The sequence below is a fragment of the Stegodyphus dumicola genome, chromosome X2 (assembly GCF_044657685.1).
Source record: "Stegodyphus dumicola isolate Sdum_Otavi_A_Nest chromosome X2, ASM4465768v1".
In the NCBI taxonomy this organism is placed as follows: Eukaryota; Metazoa; Arthropoda; class Arachnida; order Araneae; family Eresidae; genus Stegodyphus; species Stegodyphus dumicola.
Genome location: NC_140781.1, coordinates 38,016,454 through 38,035,732, shown reverse-complemented (window position 1 = coordinate 38,035,732; position 19,279 = coordinate 38,016,454). Strand labels below are relative to the sequence as shown.

Sequence of the window (19,279 nt, the reverse complement as noted above, 5' to 3'; positions counted from 1 at the left end):
AAGAACACGGGTCAAATCCAATATTCCTGTTGAAAGCAAGCTCATTGCATACACAGCGATTAGTGGTGTACAGAAATAGCTGACGCGTGCGCTGTGCTAGTTGAGATCACAGAAAAACTGTAGTGTCGAGTTCTTCAAGGTCATCCTACCTGGAATACAAATTCGCCTCACATTCTTAGGAGCAGTTGCCTAAGTTTGTTTTATTGCTGGTACAAATAATATAAACGGAATAATCAGTTTAATAAATTTTTTGGGAATTTAAAAATTATATTTGAATGCCAAAACATGCTCATCACCCCTTTACTGCCCAGAACAATACCCACCATCTTCCTACTGCCCAAAACAATCTCACTGCCCCTCAGCATCCTCTTACTGCCCCCTGTGGCAGTACCATTGAGAACCAATGGTTTATAGCAGCGGATCTCAGACTTTTGACTAACACATACCATCTAAACAAAAAAGTGAAAAATTTAGTACCACCACTACAAAGTACTACACTGGTTATCATAAATTGAGGAAAAATTACGATTACTGAAAAAATTACATGTAGAATTTTATGAAACTTACCCACAATATACAATACATAGTAAGGTATCAAATAACTTAAAAATAAATTACCAGACAATTGTGGTAGTATAGAAATTAGCATATGTATAAAATGAACAAATCGAAGGTGTCGGTTTGCTATAGGAAAAGTACCTTCAATATGGAATATGGTCGCCTCTAGAAGCAATACAGCAATGCGAGATGCTTTCAATTATGCGGTCTATCAGTTCCATAGGAAGCGAGAGCCATTGCTCCTGCAAAGCAGTTGCAAGCGCGGCTAGGGTCTGAGGGGGGTGGATTGAGAGCAGTTAGACGTCTCTCTAAAGCATCCCAAACATGATCGATAGGATTCAAGTCCGGGGATCAAGCTGGCCACTCTTTGCGCATAATTGTTTCCTGTTGAAGATAATGATTTACGATGCGAGCCCCGTGCGGTCTTGCGTTATCGTCCTGTAAGGTTGCGTTCAGACGGCAGCGTAAAGGGCATATAGGCATAGTCATAAGAGCACAAAATATGGGAATTCCGTTCACACTTGCAGGAACGGGGTGTAAGCCGTGGCCAATGGGAGAAGCTAAATTTGCGCATGCATGGATGTGTCTACGACTTTCCAGCGCCGTTCTCCTGCTCGATTGACTTCCCACGTTCGCTCTGTTTGTTTTGTAAAGGCGAAATCTTCTGTAGAATGGCACTTCGTTTTAGCTTCGCTCTGATTGGTCGACGTTTATCCCAAACTCGGCATAAAGTTGAAAACTTTGAACACTATGCCATGAGCCCTAAACCAGATTTTGTGACGTAACAGACTGGTTGCTTTGACAGCGGAGCCCGGCTTTAACCACTTATGCCCTTAACGCCTCCGTCTGAACGAAGCTTTACAGGAAAGCATCACCTATTGCCCTGGCACATGGGTGCACATAAGCGTCAAGGATGTCATCTCTATAAACCGGAGCATTCACGATTTCCATTGGAAAGACATTGAGGTCTGTGCGTCCACCCAAAGAGATGCCACCCCAAACACAGACACTGCCTCTTCCATATGCATCTCTTTAATGGATGTTTGACGGATGATAACGGGTTCCAGGTTCTCTCCATATCAAATAATGCCTACTATCGCTTTCTAGACTAAACCTAGACTTATCCGTAAAGAGAACAGCCCTCCACTGATCAGGCATCCAGTAGACATGTTGTGCCTACTGCAAACTTTCTCTCCTATGACATGACGTGAGCGGCATGCAAATGGCTGGTCGCCTCGCATACAGACCACCTTCCTGAAGCCTACACACAGTTGACGTTGACACCAACCTTCCGGTGGCTGCAGCAAGGGAGGATCTAAGAAGAGTCGGAGTAGCGGTTCTATTCCTTCGTGCACATAATGTCAAATATCGGTCATCGTCACTCATTGTAGCAGTTGGCTGTCCTTGTCTGAACCTCTTAGATGCTGAATCTGTGGTTTGAAATCACCTCCAAAGTCTATGAACCACAGGATTCACATTTAGCCATCTGGCCACTTCTGTTTAACTTTATCAAATAATAAAGCAAATGCCTCTAGTCTGCCAATGGCTCTAGTCTCCCAATGGTTCTCCATCGTAGTTCTGCAATCAAATGATGCCTGGAGGTCATTGTTATGAATTGGCTATCTCAGATTTCTGATGTCACTATCACAGTGAAATATGTGGGCTTGGTCTCAAACATAGACTTTTTTTTCTCCTTGCAGATTACGTATTCCGAGTACAGTGCCACTAATTTGCATATTGCAGTTTTATTTAGCTACTCTTACTTGGCAACATATTCAAATTTTACATGGTTTGACTTATTTTTGAGGGAGTTATCCCTATTTTTGTGATTTTTCCTTAATTTAGGATAACCAGTGTACATTCTTGAACAAAGATCAGATCACATAAATTTACGTGTGTTAGGAAAAAAAACACAATCGGGACACCCCTCACAAGTCGCAATTCTCAATCATTTGATAAGGGTTGAGACAACATGCTTTGATGTTATAGAAGCAACGTGTTCAACAATGCTTCCATTTAATATTAGAAAAGAAATAACTTCATGACCAATGTAAAAAAAAAAAAAAAAAAAAATTATTATCAGCGTTTTGTCAGTCATCAAAGCCTTTAGAATTCTGGGGCTAATGTCTTCAACTATAACAATTTAGCACAATGAAATAGCACTGAAAAATTTAAAAGGCTAAATTAATTCAGGCTAGAAAATGTTCGAGACAGAGCAACTATGTTAGCACACAAACTTTTGACAAGAGACTTACCATTAACAAAATACCCATAAAGAGAACAATACTTAACTTACCTTTCTAAACATAAGATCTACCGGAAAAATCATGTCTGTTTGGTAAGTGAAAGAAGATAAATTTTTCATATCTTTAATAGTATTGTACAATATAATTTCTATCATTACTTATAACCTCTTGCCAGTGTGATGGTAATTTGTAAATACCATTTTTGAAAAATATCTCGTCCTTAGAGGCAAAGAACTCTAGTAGAGCTTAGCTAACACCTTCAGTTTTGAATTTTTTCTTCGTAAAAATTTTTTGCCAGAGAAACAAATGATAATCAGAGGGTGCTTGATCGGGAAAATATGGTGGGTGCTGCAGAATTTCCCAATCTTGCTCAGTGATTTTGTAATGAGTTGCCAAAGCACTGTGCAGTTTGGCATTATCATGAGGCACTGTGATGTGATTCCAATTGAACATTACCAGATTTTTTTTTTTTGACTGCTTTGTTTAAATGATCTATTTGCTCAGAGTATCTTTCTGAATTGAGTTTTTCCCAGTAGGTTTCAGAAGTTCATAACGTATTGTTGGTCCTTGGATATCCCACCATATACACAGCATTTTCTTATTCTATTCATGCTCAAGGTTTACAGGCAGGGCTTGATTTCTAGAAGTGCAACAGCCCTATGGAAGACCATCAAGAAATAGGATTAAGAGTAAATAAATAAAGCAAATGAGTAATCACATAATTATTTAATTGATAATTATTATTTAATTAACTCGTAATTAATTTATTATTTATAAAAGTAACTGAAAATTAAATTAATTAAATAATTAAAATTACATAAAATGTACAGAGATAAATTATAATTTAAGAAGCGATTTTTAATATAATTTTATTGCTAAAAATAAAATTTTCAAGATCAAATTTCTACTGAAATAAAAAGAAGTGCCGGAGTGTTCTTATTTGGGGCTCCGGTGCACTCCGGCTAAAATTAGAATTTATCCCCAAAGCTAAGAAGTACCGGTAAGCTCCGGTGGGCTCCTGTGCAGTTTAAGCTCTGTTTACAGGTAGAGGGAGCAAGTTGTCTGGTATGCCCTTTTGATAATCATGTTTCTGTAGGTAATCCACTTTTCATCCCCAGTTATCATCCAGTCCATAAAAGATTCGTTTTTGTTCCGATTCACTTAACCCAAGAGGTATTGCATCTGTACTTGATAGATACAATTCTGGTTTCCAAATGTGGTTCTAATTAGGCTGATGAACTGAGTTTAGCTTTATCGCAATCTTGGATGTCAAAAAAGTAACTTGCTCTATCGTGGTCTTGACAGTATTGACATCAATCAAAGATGGCTATTCTGAGCTTTGCTAATCATAAAAATTTAAATCACCTGCTTCAAATTATTTGAACCATCTCCTTCATGTTCTTTCCAAAACTGCATCTCCACGCAAATCTGTCACTAAATTTCAATAAATTTCAGTAGCATTTCTTCCTTGCTTGAATTTGTGCAAAATACACTATTGTAAATGAACTTCATCGATAGCCATGTTTACACATCACATGTCACTTAATTATGACATAAGACACTTTTGCTTTGGTTCATTTAGAAGAGTACTACATGTGTATAGATAATGTGGTAAAGAGAGACAGACATTATATCTCAAATGAACACATGCATGTGAATTGAAATAACATTATCGGACAAAAATTTTGGTAAAGCTTATAATTGCTTCTGAGCATTCAAATGTTGATTGTTTTTGTCTTTTTGTCTTTTTTTTTTTTTTTTTCTTTTTTTCTTTTCTTTTCTTTTTTTTTTTTTAGAATTTCTCATAGGTGTATAATAAATGTGAATTCAATGTGGAATTAAATATGTAATCAAATACCAGTAGTCCAGCACCAGTTACTACAATGGAGTCGCTTCGATTTTTAAAAATTTACCCTAGTATATTTTATCTGAGGGAGTCTCCTTTTTGAGTAAATGTGATGTGTTATGTTTGAAATATTTAATACAAATGTATCACAATTGAAATCATTGTATGTAAACTGGTTGTCTTTTAAATACAGCTCTGACCTACATGTAAGGGATATCAAGAAAAATGAAAATGTTCCTGCCACAGATGATATAATTTTGTTGGAGGATAAGAAAGATAAAAAATTGGGAGAATTCATGGCACGATTTTTCAGACAGCATCATAAGTCTAATGCTTGTGGATTAAAAAATATCTCAAAAAATGAAACTAAAATTAGTCACAGGTATTTTTTTAATCTTGATAAAACTTTTGAATTTTTTTATTAACAATGCGGTTAAAGCATTTATATGTATTTGAAAATCTGATTTTATTTGATATAGGATGACACTAAATTTTGCTGAAACGCCAGCTGGAAATCCTGGTAAGTTTTTTTTTTTTTTTTAAATTGATATCTTTCGTCTTTCTCTCCTTCCCTCCCCCTTTTTTTAAAAATCTAGCTTTTAATATAGTAAAAACTGTTTCTGATAGACTTTTAATTAAAGCTGTAATAGAAAATGTCAACACGCAGTCAGTGATTGAGTATTTAAATGTTGTTGTTCTAATATACATATTATTATAAGGACACTGCTTTCTCACATTTTTAATGATGTAAAAATACCTATGAACAATGTGTGAAAGTGATGTTTCGGCAAATATTAAATAGGGATTAATTCTAAATTTTGTGTATGAGAGGCATGGCCAAAGCGTGGCTTGCAAGCACTTCTCTATCATAACAGCAAGCAGTATGCAGATCATTGGCTCTTTAAATGCAATTTGTGTTGTAACAAAGAACATTTTCATGTTTGTCATACTGAACATTTAAATGTAATTACTGTGTGAAATAAGAATTTTGTTAAGCCAACTTTTTTAATCAACCAGTAATTTCATTTTTTAAAGTTAAAAATTAAATTAAGCAAGTTCTAATTGTGTGCTTATCAAATTTGGAAGCAAAAGATAAATATTAGATATGTAGAAAAGTTCTTGTAGATCCATTTCGTGTCATGCATATACACTTTCATTTATTAGTGAACCTTTCCATCCAGCTTCTGTAGAATACTTCTCTATTCAGAAAGAAATTTTCTGCAGGAAAAGGAGGAAATATATATTCTGAAGGGAAAATATGTTATGATAGAGAGAGGTGGTTTTCTTTTGGAACAATAGTTAATTGATATAAATGGTACTGTATTACCTTCTAACAAAACTACTGTAACTTGCGAGTCCAAATAGATGTGATAAAAACACAATTACATGACAGTACAACTGTAATAGGCACTTGTCTCCCAGAGCATTGCATTGACAGTTTAGTTGTTGACAGTATACATGATTTGGTGGTAACAGCTTCCAATAGATTTCATCTCTGAAATTCCATTAAATACTTTCTATAAGTATCTGTTATGGAAATAATTATTGTTTTGCATTGGATCCTGGGCATCTGGTCTATAAACTGTCCTGCTTTATTTGATTTCAGAGAATAGTTTTTGTTACCACTTATGATTGGGTTAAAAAAGGTATGGGTTTGTTTTGCCAGTCAAGTATTGAAATACAAGTTCTCTCATCTTCCTATATCTTTTGGATAAATAAAATAGTACCAAGTGTCCTAATTTACTGCAGATTCCAACACATGAATCTGCCTCTCCAGTATCATACTGTAAATCTGTAATTTCTCAGCTACTTCTACCATAATAATTTTGAATCATGCTTATTATGTGTCTACCATCACCAACACATTATAGTTTGCAAGTGAGTTGCAACACAGCTAACTGCAGCGTGTAGCATATCCAAATCCATGCATTGTGATGAACAGTGTTCTTTAACTGCACCAAAGAAGATGGGCTGTTGCGGTATACTGTGGACTTGACATAATCCCAGAGCCAAAAATCAAGTGGTGTTAAGTCCAGTGAGCAAGGGAGCCACTCATTTCTGCAGTGATGGGTAATCAGTTGTTTTTTGTAAAAGTTCTTAGGAATTTCTTAACCACTTTTTTACATATTCTTTTTATTAAGAATCTGGCTTTCTCTATCTTCATTTTTATTGCTTCAGAATTCACAATAACTGCATTTGTAAGCTGAAAGAAGAGACTTGTACTGCTTTGGAATCTTTCATATTTTTAAAGATATAGTGGATATATTTTGCTTCTCTTTGTAGCGGTGTGCCAAAAAGGGAAACTAGACTGACTGGAGAAATAATACGAAACCTTCTTCAAGAACTTAGGAAGTGCAGAATTTGGTAGCATCATAAAACATAGAATTTTAGCATAAGCTGTTGAAGACAATGGATAACTATCCTATAACTTCTTTTCCATGCTTCTCTAAACCACAGACACCACACAATTTTCTAGCTCCCAATTGAAAAGGTTTTTTCGATAGGAAACTGTCATAATTTTGTAAAGAGGCAAAGGGAATTTGGGAGTAATTTATATGTTTTGTACTGCTAAACAAGTTTCTTTTTGCGAGTTAAATCCTTTTATTATTAACTGATAAATAAATAGAATTAACTGTTAACTTTCAATAAACCACATAAAATGATGCTTTTTCAAAAAATTCCTCTTTTTTTAAGTTTTAAACTTAAGTATATGACTTCAAAAAAATAGCTTCCTAGCTTCTGTTTTACTGTTTTGTTCTTCTGGAATTTTTGAAAGTGAGGAACTTTGCAGTATGTGAACAATGTGTAGTTAAGTGAAGTCATTTTTGAATTAAGCACTGCATATTCTAATTTCTTAACAGTTTCTTCTTAAATATTACTTTTTGATGGAATGTCTTAATATCAATTTTGAGTTGAAATTTTAGCTTTCCTGCAAAATTCAAATTTTAACATTTCCATCGAGTTTTAATTTTTAATAATTTCTGTAGCCTTGAACTTTAAAATTTTAACCATTCTGTCAATAGAAAGAATTTGAAAGGTTTCAGATATTTTTAGTAACATACATACCTAAACAAAGTAAATATTACAGGGAAGGTAAACTTTGATGCAAGTTTTATATTTACTGTGAACTTGAATTTTTTATTTATGAAATTGTGTATTTTGGTAACGTTAATAAGTTCATAAAACCTATGGGAAAATATAGATGTAAAAGGCAGAAAGAAAAATGATCAGTTTTATAATGTAATTTTATTATAATTATATAACAGAATTAATTCTTTTAAACACTTTATGTAGACACTTTATGTATGTTATGTTATATATTAATTTTATACTGATTAAGTAATCTGATTAGGAAATAGATTGTTATGAATTTTTTTATGTATGTAATAATTTCAGTGAAGCTATATGTGTGTTTTGCATTGTGTTATGTTTAATGTTTGTAGTAGTTTGAAGTGGTAACTACTGATTGTGCTTTGTCATAATGAGAAGAGCTGTAAGAGTCCATTCGTGGAAAGTTCCAGAACTGTAAGGTGTTTCTTTTGGGAAAATAAATTTTATCAAGCTATTATCAGTTCTGTATGAATTCAGTCATTACAAACTCATACACTCACAACAAATTTTTGTCTCCAAAGTGGGATTGAATGCCTGTGAGAAAAAGCAATGGAGGGCAACTAAGACAACTGATGGCAGCATTTGCTGCATTCCAAGAAAAGATGGAATGGACCATTGACTCCATTAAAGAAGATATGAAAGTGGGCCAAGAACATTGAAACAGGCCAGGAGGAAATGAAAAGAGCAAAAATGCTTCCATAATTGAAAACAAATTCGAAGCCATGGAACACAGTTGCAACTAAAGTGAGAAATTGAAAAATGTTTCTGCTACCGAATAACTAATCGGAGAAAGAGAGTTTCTGTTGTCAAACAACAAATCAGAGAAAGAGTTTCTTTTCTCGAACAGCAAATCTAGGACGGTTTCTTCAGTCACCTAGAAAGTTGGCAGTTTAAAGAAATCCATGGTGACACCAGGAAGCAGTTCTGCTGCCTTTAATTTCTACTCATCTCTTCTCGACCCTCTCTAAAGTTATCCACATATGATAGAAAGACCTCCTTGCAAGTGCACTAGAATGAGTTCTCTACAGCGGAAAATGCAAATAAATGGGATTCTGAAACTAAAGCCTGTGATCTTGCTGCTTCTCTGAGAGCAAGTGCAGTAGACATTTCTTCAAACTCTGCCCGAAAGCCAGAGCCTTGACTTGACTTGATGCTCTATTTGATGCTTTGGTGAGAAGTGTTTAAAAGACTGTAGCAGACATCAGTTAAAATCTCACGAGCAGAAGTTGGAAAAAACACTTTAGGAGCATGTCATGGTTGTTGTGAAAGGCTGACTCATCTCGCCTTTCCGGACTGCCCAACAAAAACAAGAAAATCCTGGCCCTGGAATATTTCATTGATGGCACCTGCAATCCTGAGATACAGAAATCTTGTGAATGGTTAAAAAAAAAGCAATTGGAATTCATGCAATTTGAGGCAGCTCAGGAAGCAACCTGTAGAGACTGCCAGCCATTTAGAAATGTTCATGTGCAAGAGCCAGTGGATCAACTGCTTGCTCGTCTAGACAATTCAACTAGGTAAGACAGTGCCATGTACTGCTGCCCAGGAAGGAGGCAGGAAACAAATTAGTGGCCATGTCATGGAGTGGAGATTGCAAGAAATTGAGAAGCCTTGTTTTTAAAGCAGTTCATGTTTCTACAGCAAGTGGAAGCAGCAATAGACTCTTCATCGTGTGACGTATCAATGGAGTTCTTTGCAATATAACCATCAATACAGGAGCCAGTGTTACCATCAACTGAAAAGATTTATCTCAACTGTTGAAAGGTAAGCTCATATGGATGCCGCCCTGCTTTATGTTCCAGACTGTGTCTGCTGATAAGATCAAACTCGGTGGAAAGTTAAAATGTTAACATTATGTTTGGAAATGCCGCCTAGCATCACACTGCATATTTGGCAAATGTTATAGACCCTTGCACAATCGGATTAGACTTTCTCAGGAAATACAATTTTTATTTCTACTATAACGAACTGCATTTTGCCTCCTAGGATGTAACCCTGTTCGAAATTAAAGAGGAGGGAGTTAAATCTTTCCACCAGCTCATAGCTCAAGACAATATCACAGTACTTTCAAGAATGGAATTTTTACCATATGGATCCATTGATGTATAAGGTATCTCCTGCCTTTTTAGCATGACTCTCATGGTGTAGTGGTCAACACACTCGCTGCGTATTCGAGAGGTTTGTGGTTTGTGTCCCGGTGAGGGCATTGCTCATTTTTCATGACTCCTTCAAAAAAATCCTAATGAATCTACAGTGGTGCCTGAACTAAAAAAAGTGGTGGATGATGATTCTTCACCACCAGATTTGGTGATTGGGTCCCTTAGTCGCCCTTTAAAAGGGGGATTATATAAGGTATTTTCCCCGCTTTCTTAGCATGCCTTCGTGGTGTAGTAGTCAGCACACTCGGCGCATGTTCAAGAGGTCTCTGGTTCGAGTTTTGCCGAGTCTGTGGTTCAAGTTCTCATTTTTCATGTCTCGTGCTTCGAAATAACCTAATGTCTCTACAGATGAAAATAGAACTTTTCAGTAAAGCATGATGGAATATCCCAAGATCTGTAACAACTCGAAAGGAGTACTAGAAGCCTTGCCACTCGTCAACCTATCAGGGACTGTTATCCTGGTTAGAGTTGGCAATAAGATAAGGTGGAAATTATTAGGAAAAGGTGAAGTGGTTGCCAAACCAGTAGTCCTCCACAGTCTGTATCTCCAGAGACCCTAACATCAGAGATATAGCAGAATACACATCTAAGCAATGGAGAGAAAAGTGCTGCAGAACGTGTCATTCAAAAATTTCATTTTCTCTCACACTCCACTTATGACGTAGGTCAAACCAGTTTGACACATCGTAGAATAGATACAGATCATTGACCAGTCAAGCAATATCCAAGGCGTCTACCAATTGCTAAACAGGAAGATGTAAGAAAGCTTCTAAAGGTCATGCAGGAAATCAAGCCTCCAGCAAGTCCTTGGTCCTCTCCTATCAGTCTGGCTTGAAAGAAAGATGGTTTGACTAGATTTTGTGTTGACTACTGCCGGTTGAACAAGGTTATGAAGAAAGCTGACTTCATAAGAATGAATTGATGATGTTCTGGGCACTTCTGGAAGCTAGTGGTTTTCAATGCTTGATGTAAAGAGTGGATATTGCAGGTAGGGATACACCCTGATGACTGACAAAAGATGGCATTTAGTTACAGCAAAAGGACTTTGGCAATTTAAAGTGATGCCATTTGGATTATGTAATGCACCAGCAACATTTGAATGCCTTATGGGATCATGCTGAGAAGTCTGTCCTATGAAGCCTTTCTGACATACATGGAAGCCCACCAGCGGCCGAGCGGTAAAATAGCTGAACACTGGTAGTTCGGTCCGAGGTTCGAATCCCGCGAACGGGCTGGCTGCATGGGTGTTTTCGTGGTTTTCCCCATGTGTAACGTGTATACGAGCCAGTTTCCCTTAGAAAGTCCTCCACGAAGGCATCCCTCCCCTTAGGCAGATAGCCGTAGTGTGCTTTGCCGTAATTAAAAAAAAAAATATACTGACATACATGGATATCTTTATTGTCAAGAAAGGTTTTGAAGAACATTTTGGCAAGCATTAGGAACTGCTTCAGAAATTGAAGAAAGCCAATATAAATTTAAGTCAGGCCAATATTAAGTCCTGCCAAATGTAAATTGTTCAGACATGAAGTGAGTTACCTCGGACTTGTCATCTTCTCTGAAGGTGTGCATACGGATCCCGAGAAATTCTCGGCAGTTCAAGAGATGGCCCGAAAGTGTCCATGTGCTGAGAAAAGCAAAATTTCTTGTGGACAAAAGAATGTGAGAATGCATTTAACAAACTGAAGGAGGCTTTAACACGTGCGACAATCCTGGTATATCCTCAGTTCAAGAAACCATTAATTCTTGACATGGATGAGAACAATGAGTGTCAGTGCTGTTTGGTTCCAAGAAATAAATGGGGAAGAATTTGTTGTGGCATACTGGAGTAATTCTCTATCTAAACCGGAGAGGATTTACTACGTCACCAGAAAAGAGTTGCTCTCCATATTTAAAGGTGTAGGACGTTTCCTGTGTTACTTCTACAGCAGGAAATTCTTGCTTTGTACAGATCAATCATTGCTGACCTGGCTGTTAAATTTCAAAAATCCTGAAAGCCAAATAGCTAGATGGATGCACAATCTATCCGTCATCATAAAGAATCGCCACACAGAAACTCCGATGCCCTATTTAGAAGACCGTACCCAGAATGCTGCTGATATTGTTGAAGTGCCAAAGCGAAGTGCGAGCTGGTCAATTCGGTTGTATGTCAAGTTACATCGTTAGCGTCGATTGATTGAGCAGGTGAAATGATGAAGTCATCAGGAGAGAACAGTTGGAAGACGATGACATTAAACCAATAATAATTCATTTAATGGAGTTTTCAAATAGGAAACCTACTTGCAGGACATTTTAATCCATAATGCTTCCCCGAAACAGTATTAGGCTCTGTTACTCACTTCATGTTCGAAACGGGTCTTGTACTAGAAGCTTGAATCGGACGAAAGAAAGGCTTCCAAGATCCTGGATAGTGGACATGTTTAAAGAACAAGATAGCAATCCAACTGGATTCTACTTTGAAGTAATAGAGTTCAAGAGCACTTCTACTGGAATAATGCAAGTTCTTAAGTGCAAAAGTGGTGTCAATCTTGTGATACCTGTATGGGCCGGAAAGGCCTGAAGGAACGGAGCTGGGAGGAGCTGCAGCATTACAGTGTAGGAGCCCCTTTTGAATGTATTGCCTTTGACATCCTTTAACATCTGCCACAATTTGCTGAAGGCAACAATTACAAAGTCGCCTGAAGTGTGTCTTATCCCTGATCAAGAGGCTGTCAGGGTAGCAGAGGTAATGATACAGCATTGGATTTCCAAGTTCAGAGTTCCTCTTCAGTTACATTCTGATCAAGCATTGGATTTCCAGGTTTGGAGTGCCTCTTCAGTTACATTCTGATCAAGGAAGGAATTTTTTCTTGACTGTAATTAAAGATCTCTGTAGAGTACTCAGCATAGACAAAACCCAAATGATGCCTTTATATCCGCAGTCAGACAGCATGGTATAGAGATTTAATATAACCATCCTTAACAACTGCTTTCTGATTGTTTCCCAAAACCAGCAGGACTGAGACCAGAAGTTACCTGTGTTCTTATTGCTCTATCACAGTGCTGTCTCTAGACTGTCTGCTATTCCACATCCAAGATGCTCTTTAGTTGGCACCTTCATCTGCCTTGTGGTTCATGTTTGGTCGCCCTCCAGATGCTTCCTAGATATGCTCTTTGTTTCCTAGATATTTAAATACAGGAATTGGCATTTTTATGTATACAATTTGTGGTGACTGTAATTAATATTTTCATGAAGTTCAAAGTTGAGTGATGTAGCCCCTACTAAGAACCATTAATTACTAAAGACTGTAGCTTTTGTTTTGCATATGAGTTCTTTCATGAGCCTTTGTTTTGCATCTCTTCTAAATTCAGTTGAATGGTGCAAGTATACATCAGTAATAAATATCAGTCCAAATCATTATTTTTTCCCTTGAGTATCTCAATGAATTTTATGCGTAAATATAAAACAAATTGGATATAAATAATATATCTTACCTGGTTCTTGATCTTCTGAGCTTCTAAAGAGAGTAATTGAAAATTACTTAGCCTTTAATTCTTTATTTACGCATTATACAAAGAACAATTCACTTGACAAGACACATCTTACATATCAACTACATTCTAAAGATAAAAGTAAACAAATCAGTTTTAAATTCAAGGGCTCACTATCGCCCCCTATCGGCTGAGTTTGCAACAAGATATGACAGTTTTTGTATTAAATGTATTAATATTGAACATTTTATCGATTACCCTTTTTGTTAAAGAGGCAAATATATATTGCTGTTTTGATAAAATTCTGATTCTTTTTATGAGTTGGACTTTAACAAGTGGAAATGTACAACCTTTGATTTACTTTCATAGAACGTACACTTCCTGTGAGGGTAGAGCTTTTTTTTGCAAAACTGCGATTCATTTTAGTAATTAGACTTTTTCTACCTAAGGGACATTGTATAACCCCAGAATTTATTGTCATGCACCCCTTTCAACCAACAGTGCTCCAACTGTTTTCACAAAATTTTCCACTTTAATTTTACAAGTTTTGCAGTAAGGGGTATATATCTAGTATCAGTTCTTAGGAAAAAGAAGCCTTTAGTTGCCACATTTTTTTTAACACCCAGCATAACATATTAATCTTCTACACTAGCGTTTTCCAACATATAGTTCGTTGTGCACAAATGGCTATTGAAAGCTGCTGTTGTCCTAGATTTCCAAAAAGACAGCAAATAATAGTATAGATTGTGTATATCACACTATAGCTGAAAAATCCCAGAGTTTGCAAATTACACATGGGGGGTCGTTTAACACTTTTTCTTCCAAGACTGGCATTTTAAGAAATTTTTGTCAATTGTCCTACCTATGGTCTTTACGGTCTAGTCTTAGCAAAAAGGGTTTAAAGCGTTATTAATGTTGTGCATTTTAGCATACACACAAACGTCAATCAGCTCATCAGCCCCATTAATGTGTAATTAGTAAAATAAAAATTAGACTATAAGCATATATAATTTTTTCTTTTGCATTAATTACTTAATATCATGGTAAATATAAATGCATTTTTTAATTGTATTTAAAATATATAACATATATATGTATGCTAAATATATATACAGGGGTTGTACAAAAATATGGAAACACCTTTAAAAAAAACATGTTTCTTTGCTTAATATGGTGTAGGAAACCCATTGGCATCCAAAACAGCTTGCAGTCTTCTCGGAATGGATAAATACAGTTCCTGTATGTTTGCCAAGAGAATATTATACCATTCTTCCTGCAAAATGGTGGCAAGTTCAGATAACGATGTTGGCGGTGGATAACAAGAACGAATTTACCTTTCCAATGTAGACCACAAAGGTTCGATAATATTCAGGTCTGGTGACTGTGGTGGCCAGGGGAGATGGGTCAACTCATCCTCGTGCTCACAAAACCAGTCCTGGACAATGTGAGCTGTGTGAACAGGGACTTTGTCGTCTTGGAAGACACCATCACCATTGGGGAACAAAGTTTGTACCATGGGATGAACTTGATCGGCCAAAAGTCTTGGCAGTCATGTGCCCTGACACAGTTATCATGGGGCTAGCAGAGAACCACGATATGGCTGCCCAAACCATAACAGAACCCCCGCCATGTTTCACTCTTGGCAACAAGCAGTCTGTATTATAGGCTTGAGATGGCGTTCTCCAGACGTAAACTCGGCCAGAAGTAGGAAACAACGTGAGAGAAGACTCGTCAGACCATATTACTCGCTTCCACTGCTCTATGGTCCAGGCTTTATGACATAAACACCACCTTTTCCTGTTACGGGCATTAGCATCACTGATGAGTGGCTTCTCAATTGCAGCACGGCCAGCAATTCCCTGTTTATGAAGCTCCCTTCAAAGTTGTTTTGGTACTCACAAGGGTTCGGTAACACAACATTCATTTCAGCAGTAACTTTTGCAGCTGTGGTCTTCTTATTTTTCGTCACAATTGTCCTTAATGATCGTCTGTCATGATCACTCAGGACACACTTTCGTCCACGCTGTGATTTAGCAGATGTTTTTCCGCTTTTCAAATATGCAGAATAAATCTTCGATACAGTACCCCTTGAAACACTAAACACCTCGGCTACCTTGCTTACGGAAGCACCTACCATACGTGCTCCAACAATTTTCCCACATTCGAAGTCTGTTATAATGGGTATATAAGTCTGTTATAATGGGGTATAATCTTATAATGCAATGACAACCTCACATAACAGTACTCCGACAACAACTGAACTGTGTAGCACATTTACGAAGTTGTATAGGTGGCGTCAGTAGTCAAAAACGCCAGCGCCACCTACATATTTCATTAAAATCAATCTTTCTTTTCAAACATGCATTTCACAAGGTGTTTCCATATTTTTGTCTCTCCACTGTATATGCTAAAAAATTACTTTCAAGAGGGACGGAAATAAGATAGTTCATTCCTATTTATAAGAGTGATCCTCACTTGTAAAAGCTTTGAGAAATGCTGATCTTTACAGATACTTATCTCGTTAAAAGCAGCATAATGGTATATTATATGGTAAGAAATAAATTGGGGAAAGTACACGACAAGATTTTTGTTTCTGTATCTAGCAGTTACATTTTTTAATATGTATGTATCTCAGTGACACATTCCTTCAAAAAAATTTTACTTTTTGCTATTTTTAAAGAATAGATGTTAATATTATATTTTTGTACTTTCTTTTTAGGCATGAAGTTTTCAGATCTGAAAGAGCATTTGATAAGTGCTATGCAAAAGAAGAAAGAAGTAGCTTTTAAGAAATTTAAAGAAAGTGATAATATTGACAATGAAAGAGCTTCTGATGAAGAATGGGATGCATTATATGGGGAATCTTCTACAGGAAGATGTGATTTTCCGATAAGAGATATAGAAAATATCTATTCTACCACAAGCAGTTCTGAATTCAAAGAAAATATGAATAAACCCTCCAGTCAAGAAGAGAGAAATTTTGAAACTGCTGAGAGTGAGACCAAGCATGAAATCGTAATTACATCTGAGGAAAATAAATACAAAGCTTCAGCTCCTTCTACTAAAATGGAAATTGGCTCTGTAAAAGAATGTTTGGGTAAAACAGGGATAATGGATGTACAACTTACAGAAATAGAGCAAATCATTGAAACACAGTTTGATGATGTACAAGCATGTCAACCAAGACAATTTATTGAAGGTAAACTGCTTTTACTTTATAGTGTACCTTACTTTATAGCACGTAGGAATGTTCGGTAAAATTTTTGGCTAAAGGCAGTCAGGCTCATTTTGTTATCCTCTATTATGTAACATATCTTTACTCATGTGAATTACCTTCGTTTGTTAACAGCAAAAATTTGTTAATTAATAAAAGTTGGTTGTAGAGTGTTCATTGAACGTGTTTCTCGATGTTTTAGTAAATTTGATGGAAAAGTCTTATTTAAGACTCTTTATTGTATCCAACAAAAGTAATTTTCTTAGATTGGGGTATCAGTTTTTTTTACAGGGGTGGGGAGAATGGTAGCGGGAAGATGCATGTATGCTTTTGGCCTAGATAGAATTTAATTATTGAGCGAAGTGGATTTTCTGGACCTTGACTCATCTAAGTGGAGTCAGGTATCTCTTCAATGTATGTACACATGTGTTATTTCTTATCCGCATAGAAATAAAGGTAATCCTTTTGAATTTGTCAAGGAATGTGCACTTCCTGTTGATAGGTAGGGTTAGAGGGGGCCTATATCTTTCATTCTAATGGGCTGATTGATGGAATTCATCTTCCATTTTTTGTAGCTAGAAAGCATGACTTAGGATAGTCGTTAGATATAGCAGCCAGGGCCAAACTGTGGCTCTTTAATCTCTAAAGACTGTTTGCTTACAGGAAACAGTAGTTTAATTTTCAAAATATAATTGAATTTTAAAAGATAACTCATACAATGCCATGTTTTTTTATTAATCTTAAATTTCTCAAATTATATTATGTATGTAATCATTTAATTGGTTTCAAGCTGTCTGCCACTGCCATATGCTTATTGCTAGAGTAGCAAACTAATTTGTAATAATTCCATTTCTGCCAATTAATGTGATCATTTTAGTTTTGGAGTATATAGTGGCCATCAGAATAAGCACAGAGTAAATATAAAAACATGAAATTACATTAAAAAATAATGCTAATATTTTTCTCTCGATTTTATTTCAGACAGAGTTTAGAGTTATTTATCAAATGATTTAGAGTTTAATTATTCCTTCAGAAGTTGAACTATTTCAAAAGATTAAGAAATTGAAATCTTCATTTCAGATTTTGTGACATGACCAATCTAATGCATATATTTTTTATTAAAAATAATTCTGACCAACTTTGAATTTAGAAGTATATAAGTAACTTTGAGTTTAGGAGTATATAAGTAACTGAGTTTAGAAGTGTATGAGAAATTGAAATCTTCATTTCAATTTTGTGACTCGATCAATGCATGTAATATAAATTACAGTTTCCTAAACTCCTCTTTTTAATTTGGATACTTTCCCTCTTTATTCCAAAATTTGTGTTATTGTTCTAGCCTGAATTCAGATGACTGTCATCTGTTTAACTTTCTAACTTAACAGAAAGCATTACTTGTAGTTCTGTTTTACTTTAGCATATCAGAAGAATTAGTGATGGAAGTGAGTGTAATTAGTGATGGAAGTGTAAGTAAAGTGTTCACTGGATAATAAATTATCCAGTGAAACATGTTGTGACAAGACAAAACAGTTTATTTGGCAAATCCCAACTAGTGACAACTGTAGCTTTGACATCTCAAAACAACACTGAAAATATAAATGGCATAAGGTAATAGTCATTAATTCTGAAATACACATGATAAGCAACTGCAAGCCATTTTTCTCATTTTCTAATTAAAAAAAAAAAAAAAACTTCAGAACATGAATATAAAAAACTCCACTGTTGCCATTCTTAATGTTATGAATTGCATCAAACAAAGATAATATTAAATAGATTTTCAACATGACACTTGTGCCACAAATGAACTTCCACTATTTGCAGGTATTTAAATTCACATAAGATGAAGTTAAATTTAGTTTAGGTAAAACAATCCAAGTTCAATTTACGTAGCGTATTCGGAAACTAAGTACCGTTTCATTCTAGCGCCGTCGCAGTGCTGTGGTAGGTATCCGGTGCATGCGCACTAGTCTTTCTTGTTCACTGACTTTCAATTGTTGCCATTTTGGTTGCTCTATGTTGTGTTTTCAGTTTGCTGTGCACATTCAAAATGTTTAAAACAATTAGTTCTCCCACTGACTGAGAGATTCGTGCTGTGATTAAATTTTTGAATGCAAGGAATGTTAAACCTGTAAGGATCTTAAGTTTTACTAACGTTTATTTTATTTTAAATCTTTACTATCACTTATTATTTTCTACTTCCGGCCAGAATTATAAGCGTTAACTTATTTATGCAAAGTTTCTCTGGCGAACGCCAAGTATTTAAGTTGGTGCTTTTTGCCAAGCGAGAGAGAGGAAGCAGTTAGTCGAAGCAGGCCGCTTACCTTAGAAGTTTTACTCAGTTACTGGTTGCCTTCCAGGCCAGAGGTTTTAATCCTCTTGATAACTTTAAACGTATTGTAGTGTTCACAGTTCTCTGTACTACATACGGCTTTCTGTTAATATAAGGCCAATTTTCCACGTTTATTATTTCAAAGTTAAGTTAGCGTTTAGTTCTATTTTTATATTCATACGTTTAGACCACAAGTAGTGGGTCTTTGTATTCCGAAGTACGGAAATTATTGTAAAGTGAGAAAAATAAAGGGTTTTGTATACCCTTCTTGTGTATCCTGTCTACTTCCCACAGTTATTGAACATAGCTTTAGTAAGCTCTCTGTTCCGAGTCAGGTCCTTGCGTGTT

The 19,279-nt window shown here is 36.0% G+C and overlaps 1 protein-coding gene across 7 annotated transcripts in view; it reads left to right on the top strand.

Moving 5' to 3' along the window:
• LOC118197107 (uncharacterized) overlaps nucleotides 1-19,279 on the top strand; it is a 289,292-nt gene that overhangs the window by 48,130 nt on the left and 221,883 nt on the right. For all 7 annotated transcript variants that reach the window (XM_085809940.1, XM_085809939.1, XM_085809938.1 and 4 more), the window contains exons 5-7: nucleotides 4,844-5,032; nucleotides 5,130-5,170; nucleotides 16,108-16,587. In XM_085809940.1, the coding sequence (XP_085666066.1) occupies nucleotides 4,844-5,032; nucleotides 5,130-5,170; nucleotides 16,108-16,587 (710 nt within the window). The remainder of the gene's footprint in view (nucleotides 1-4,843; nucleotides 5,033-5,129; nucleotides 5,171-16,107; nucleotides 16,588-19,279) is intronic.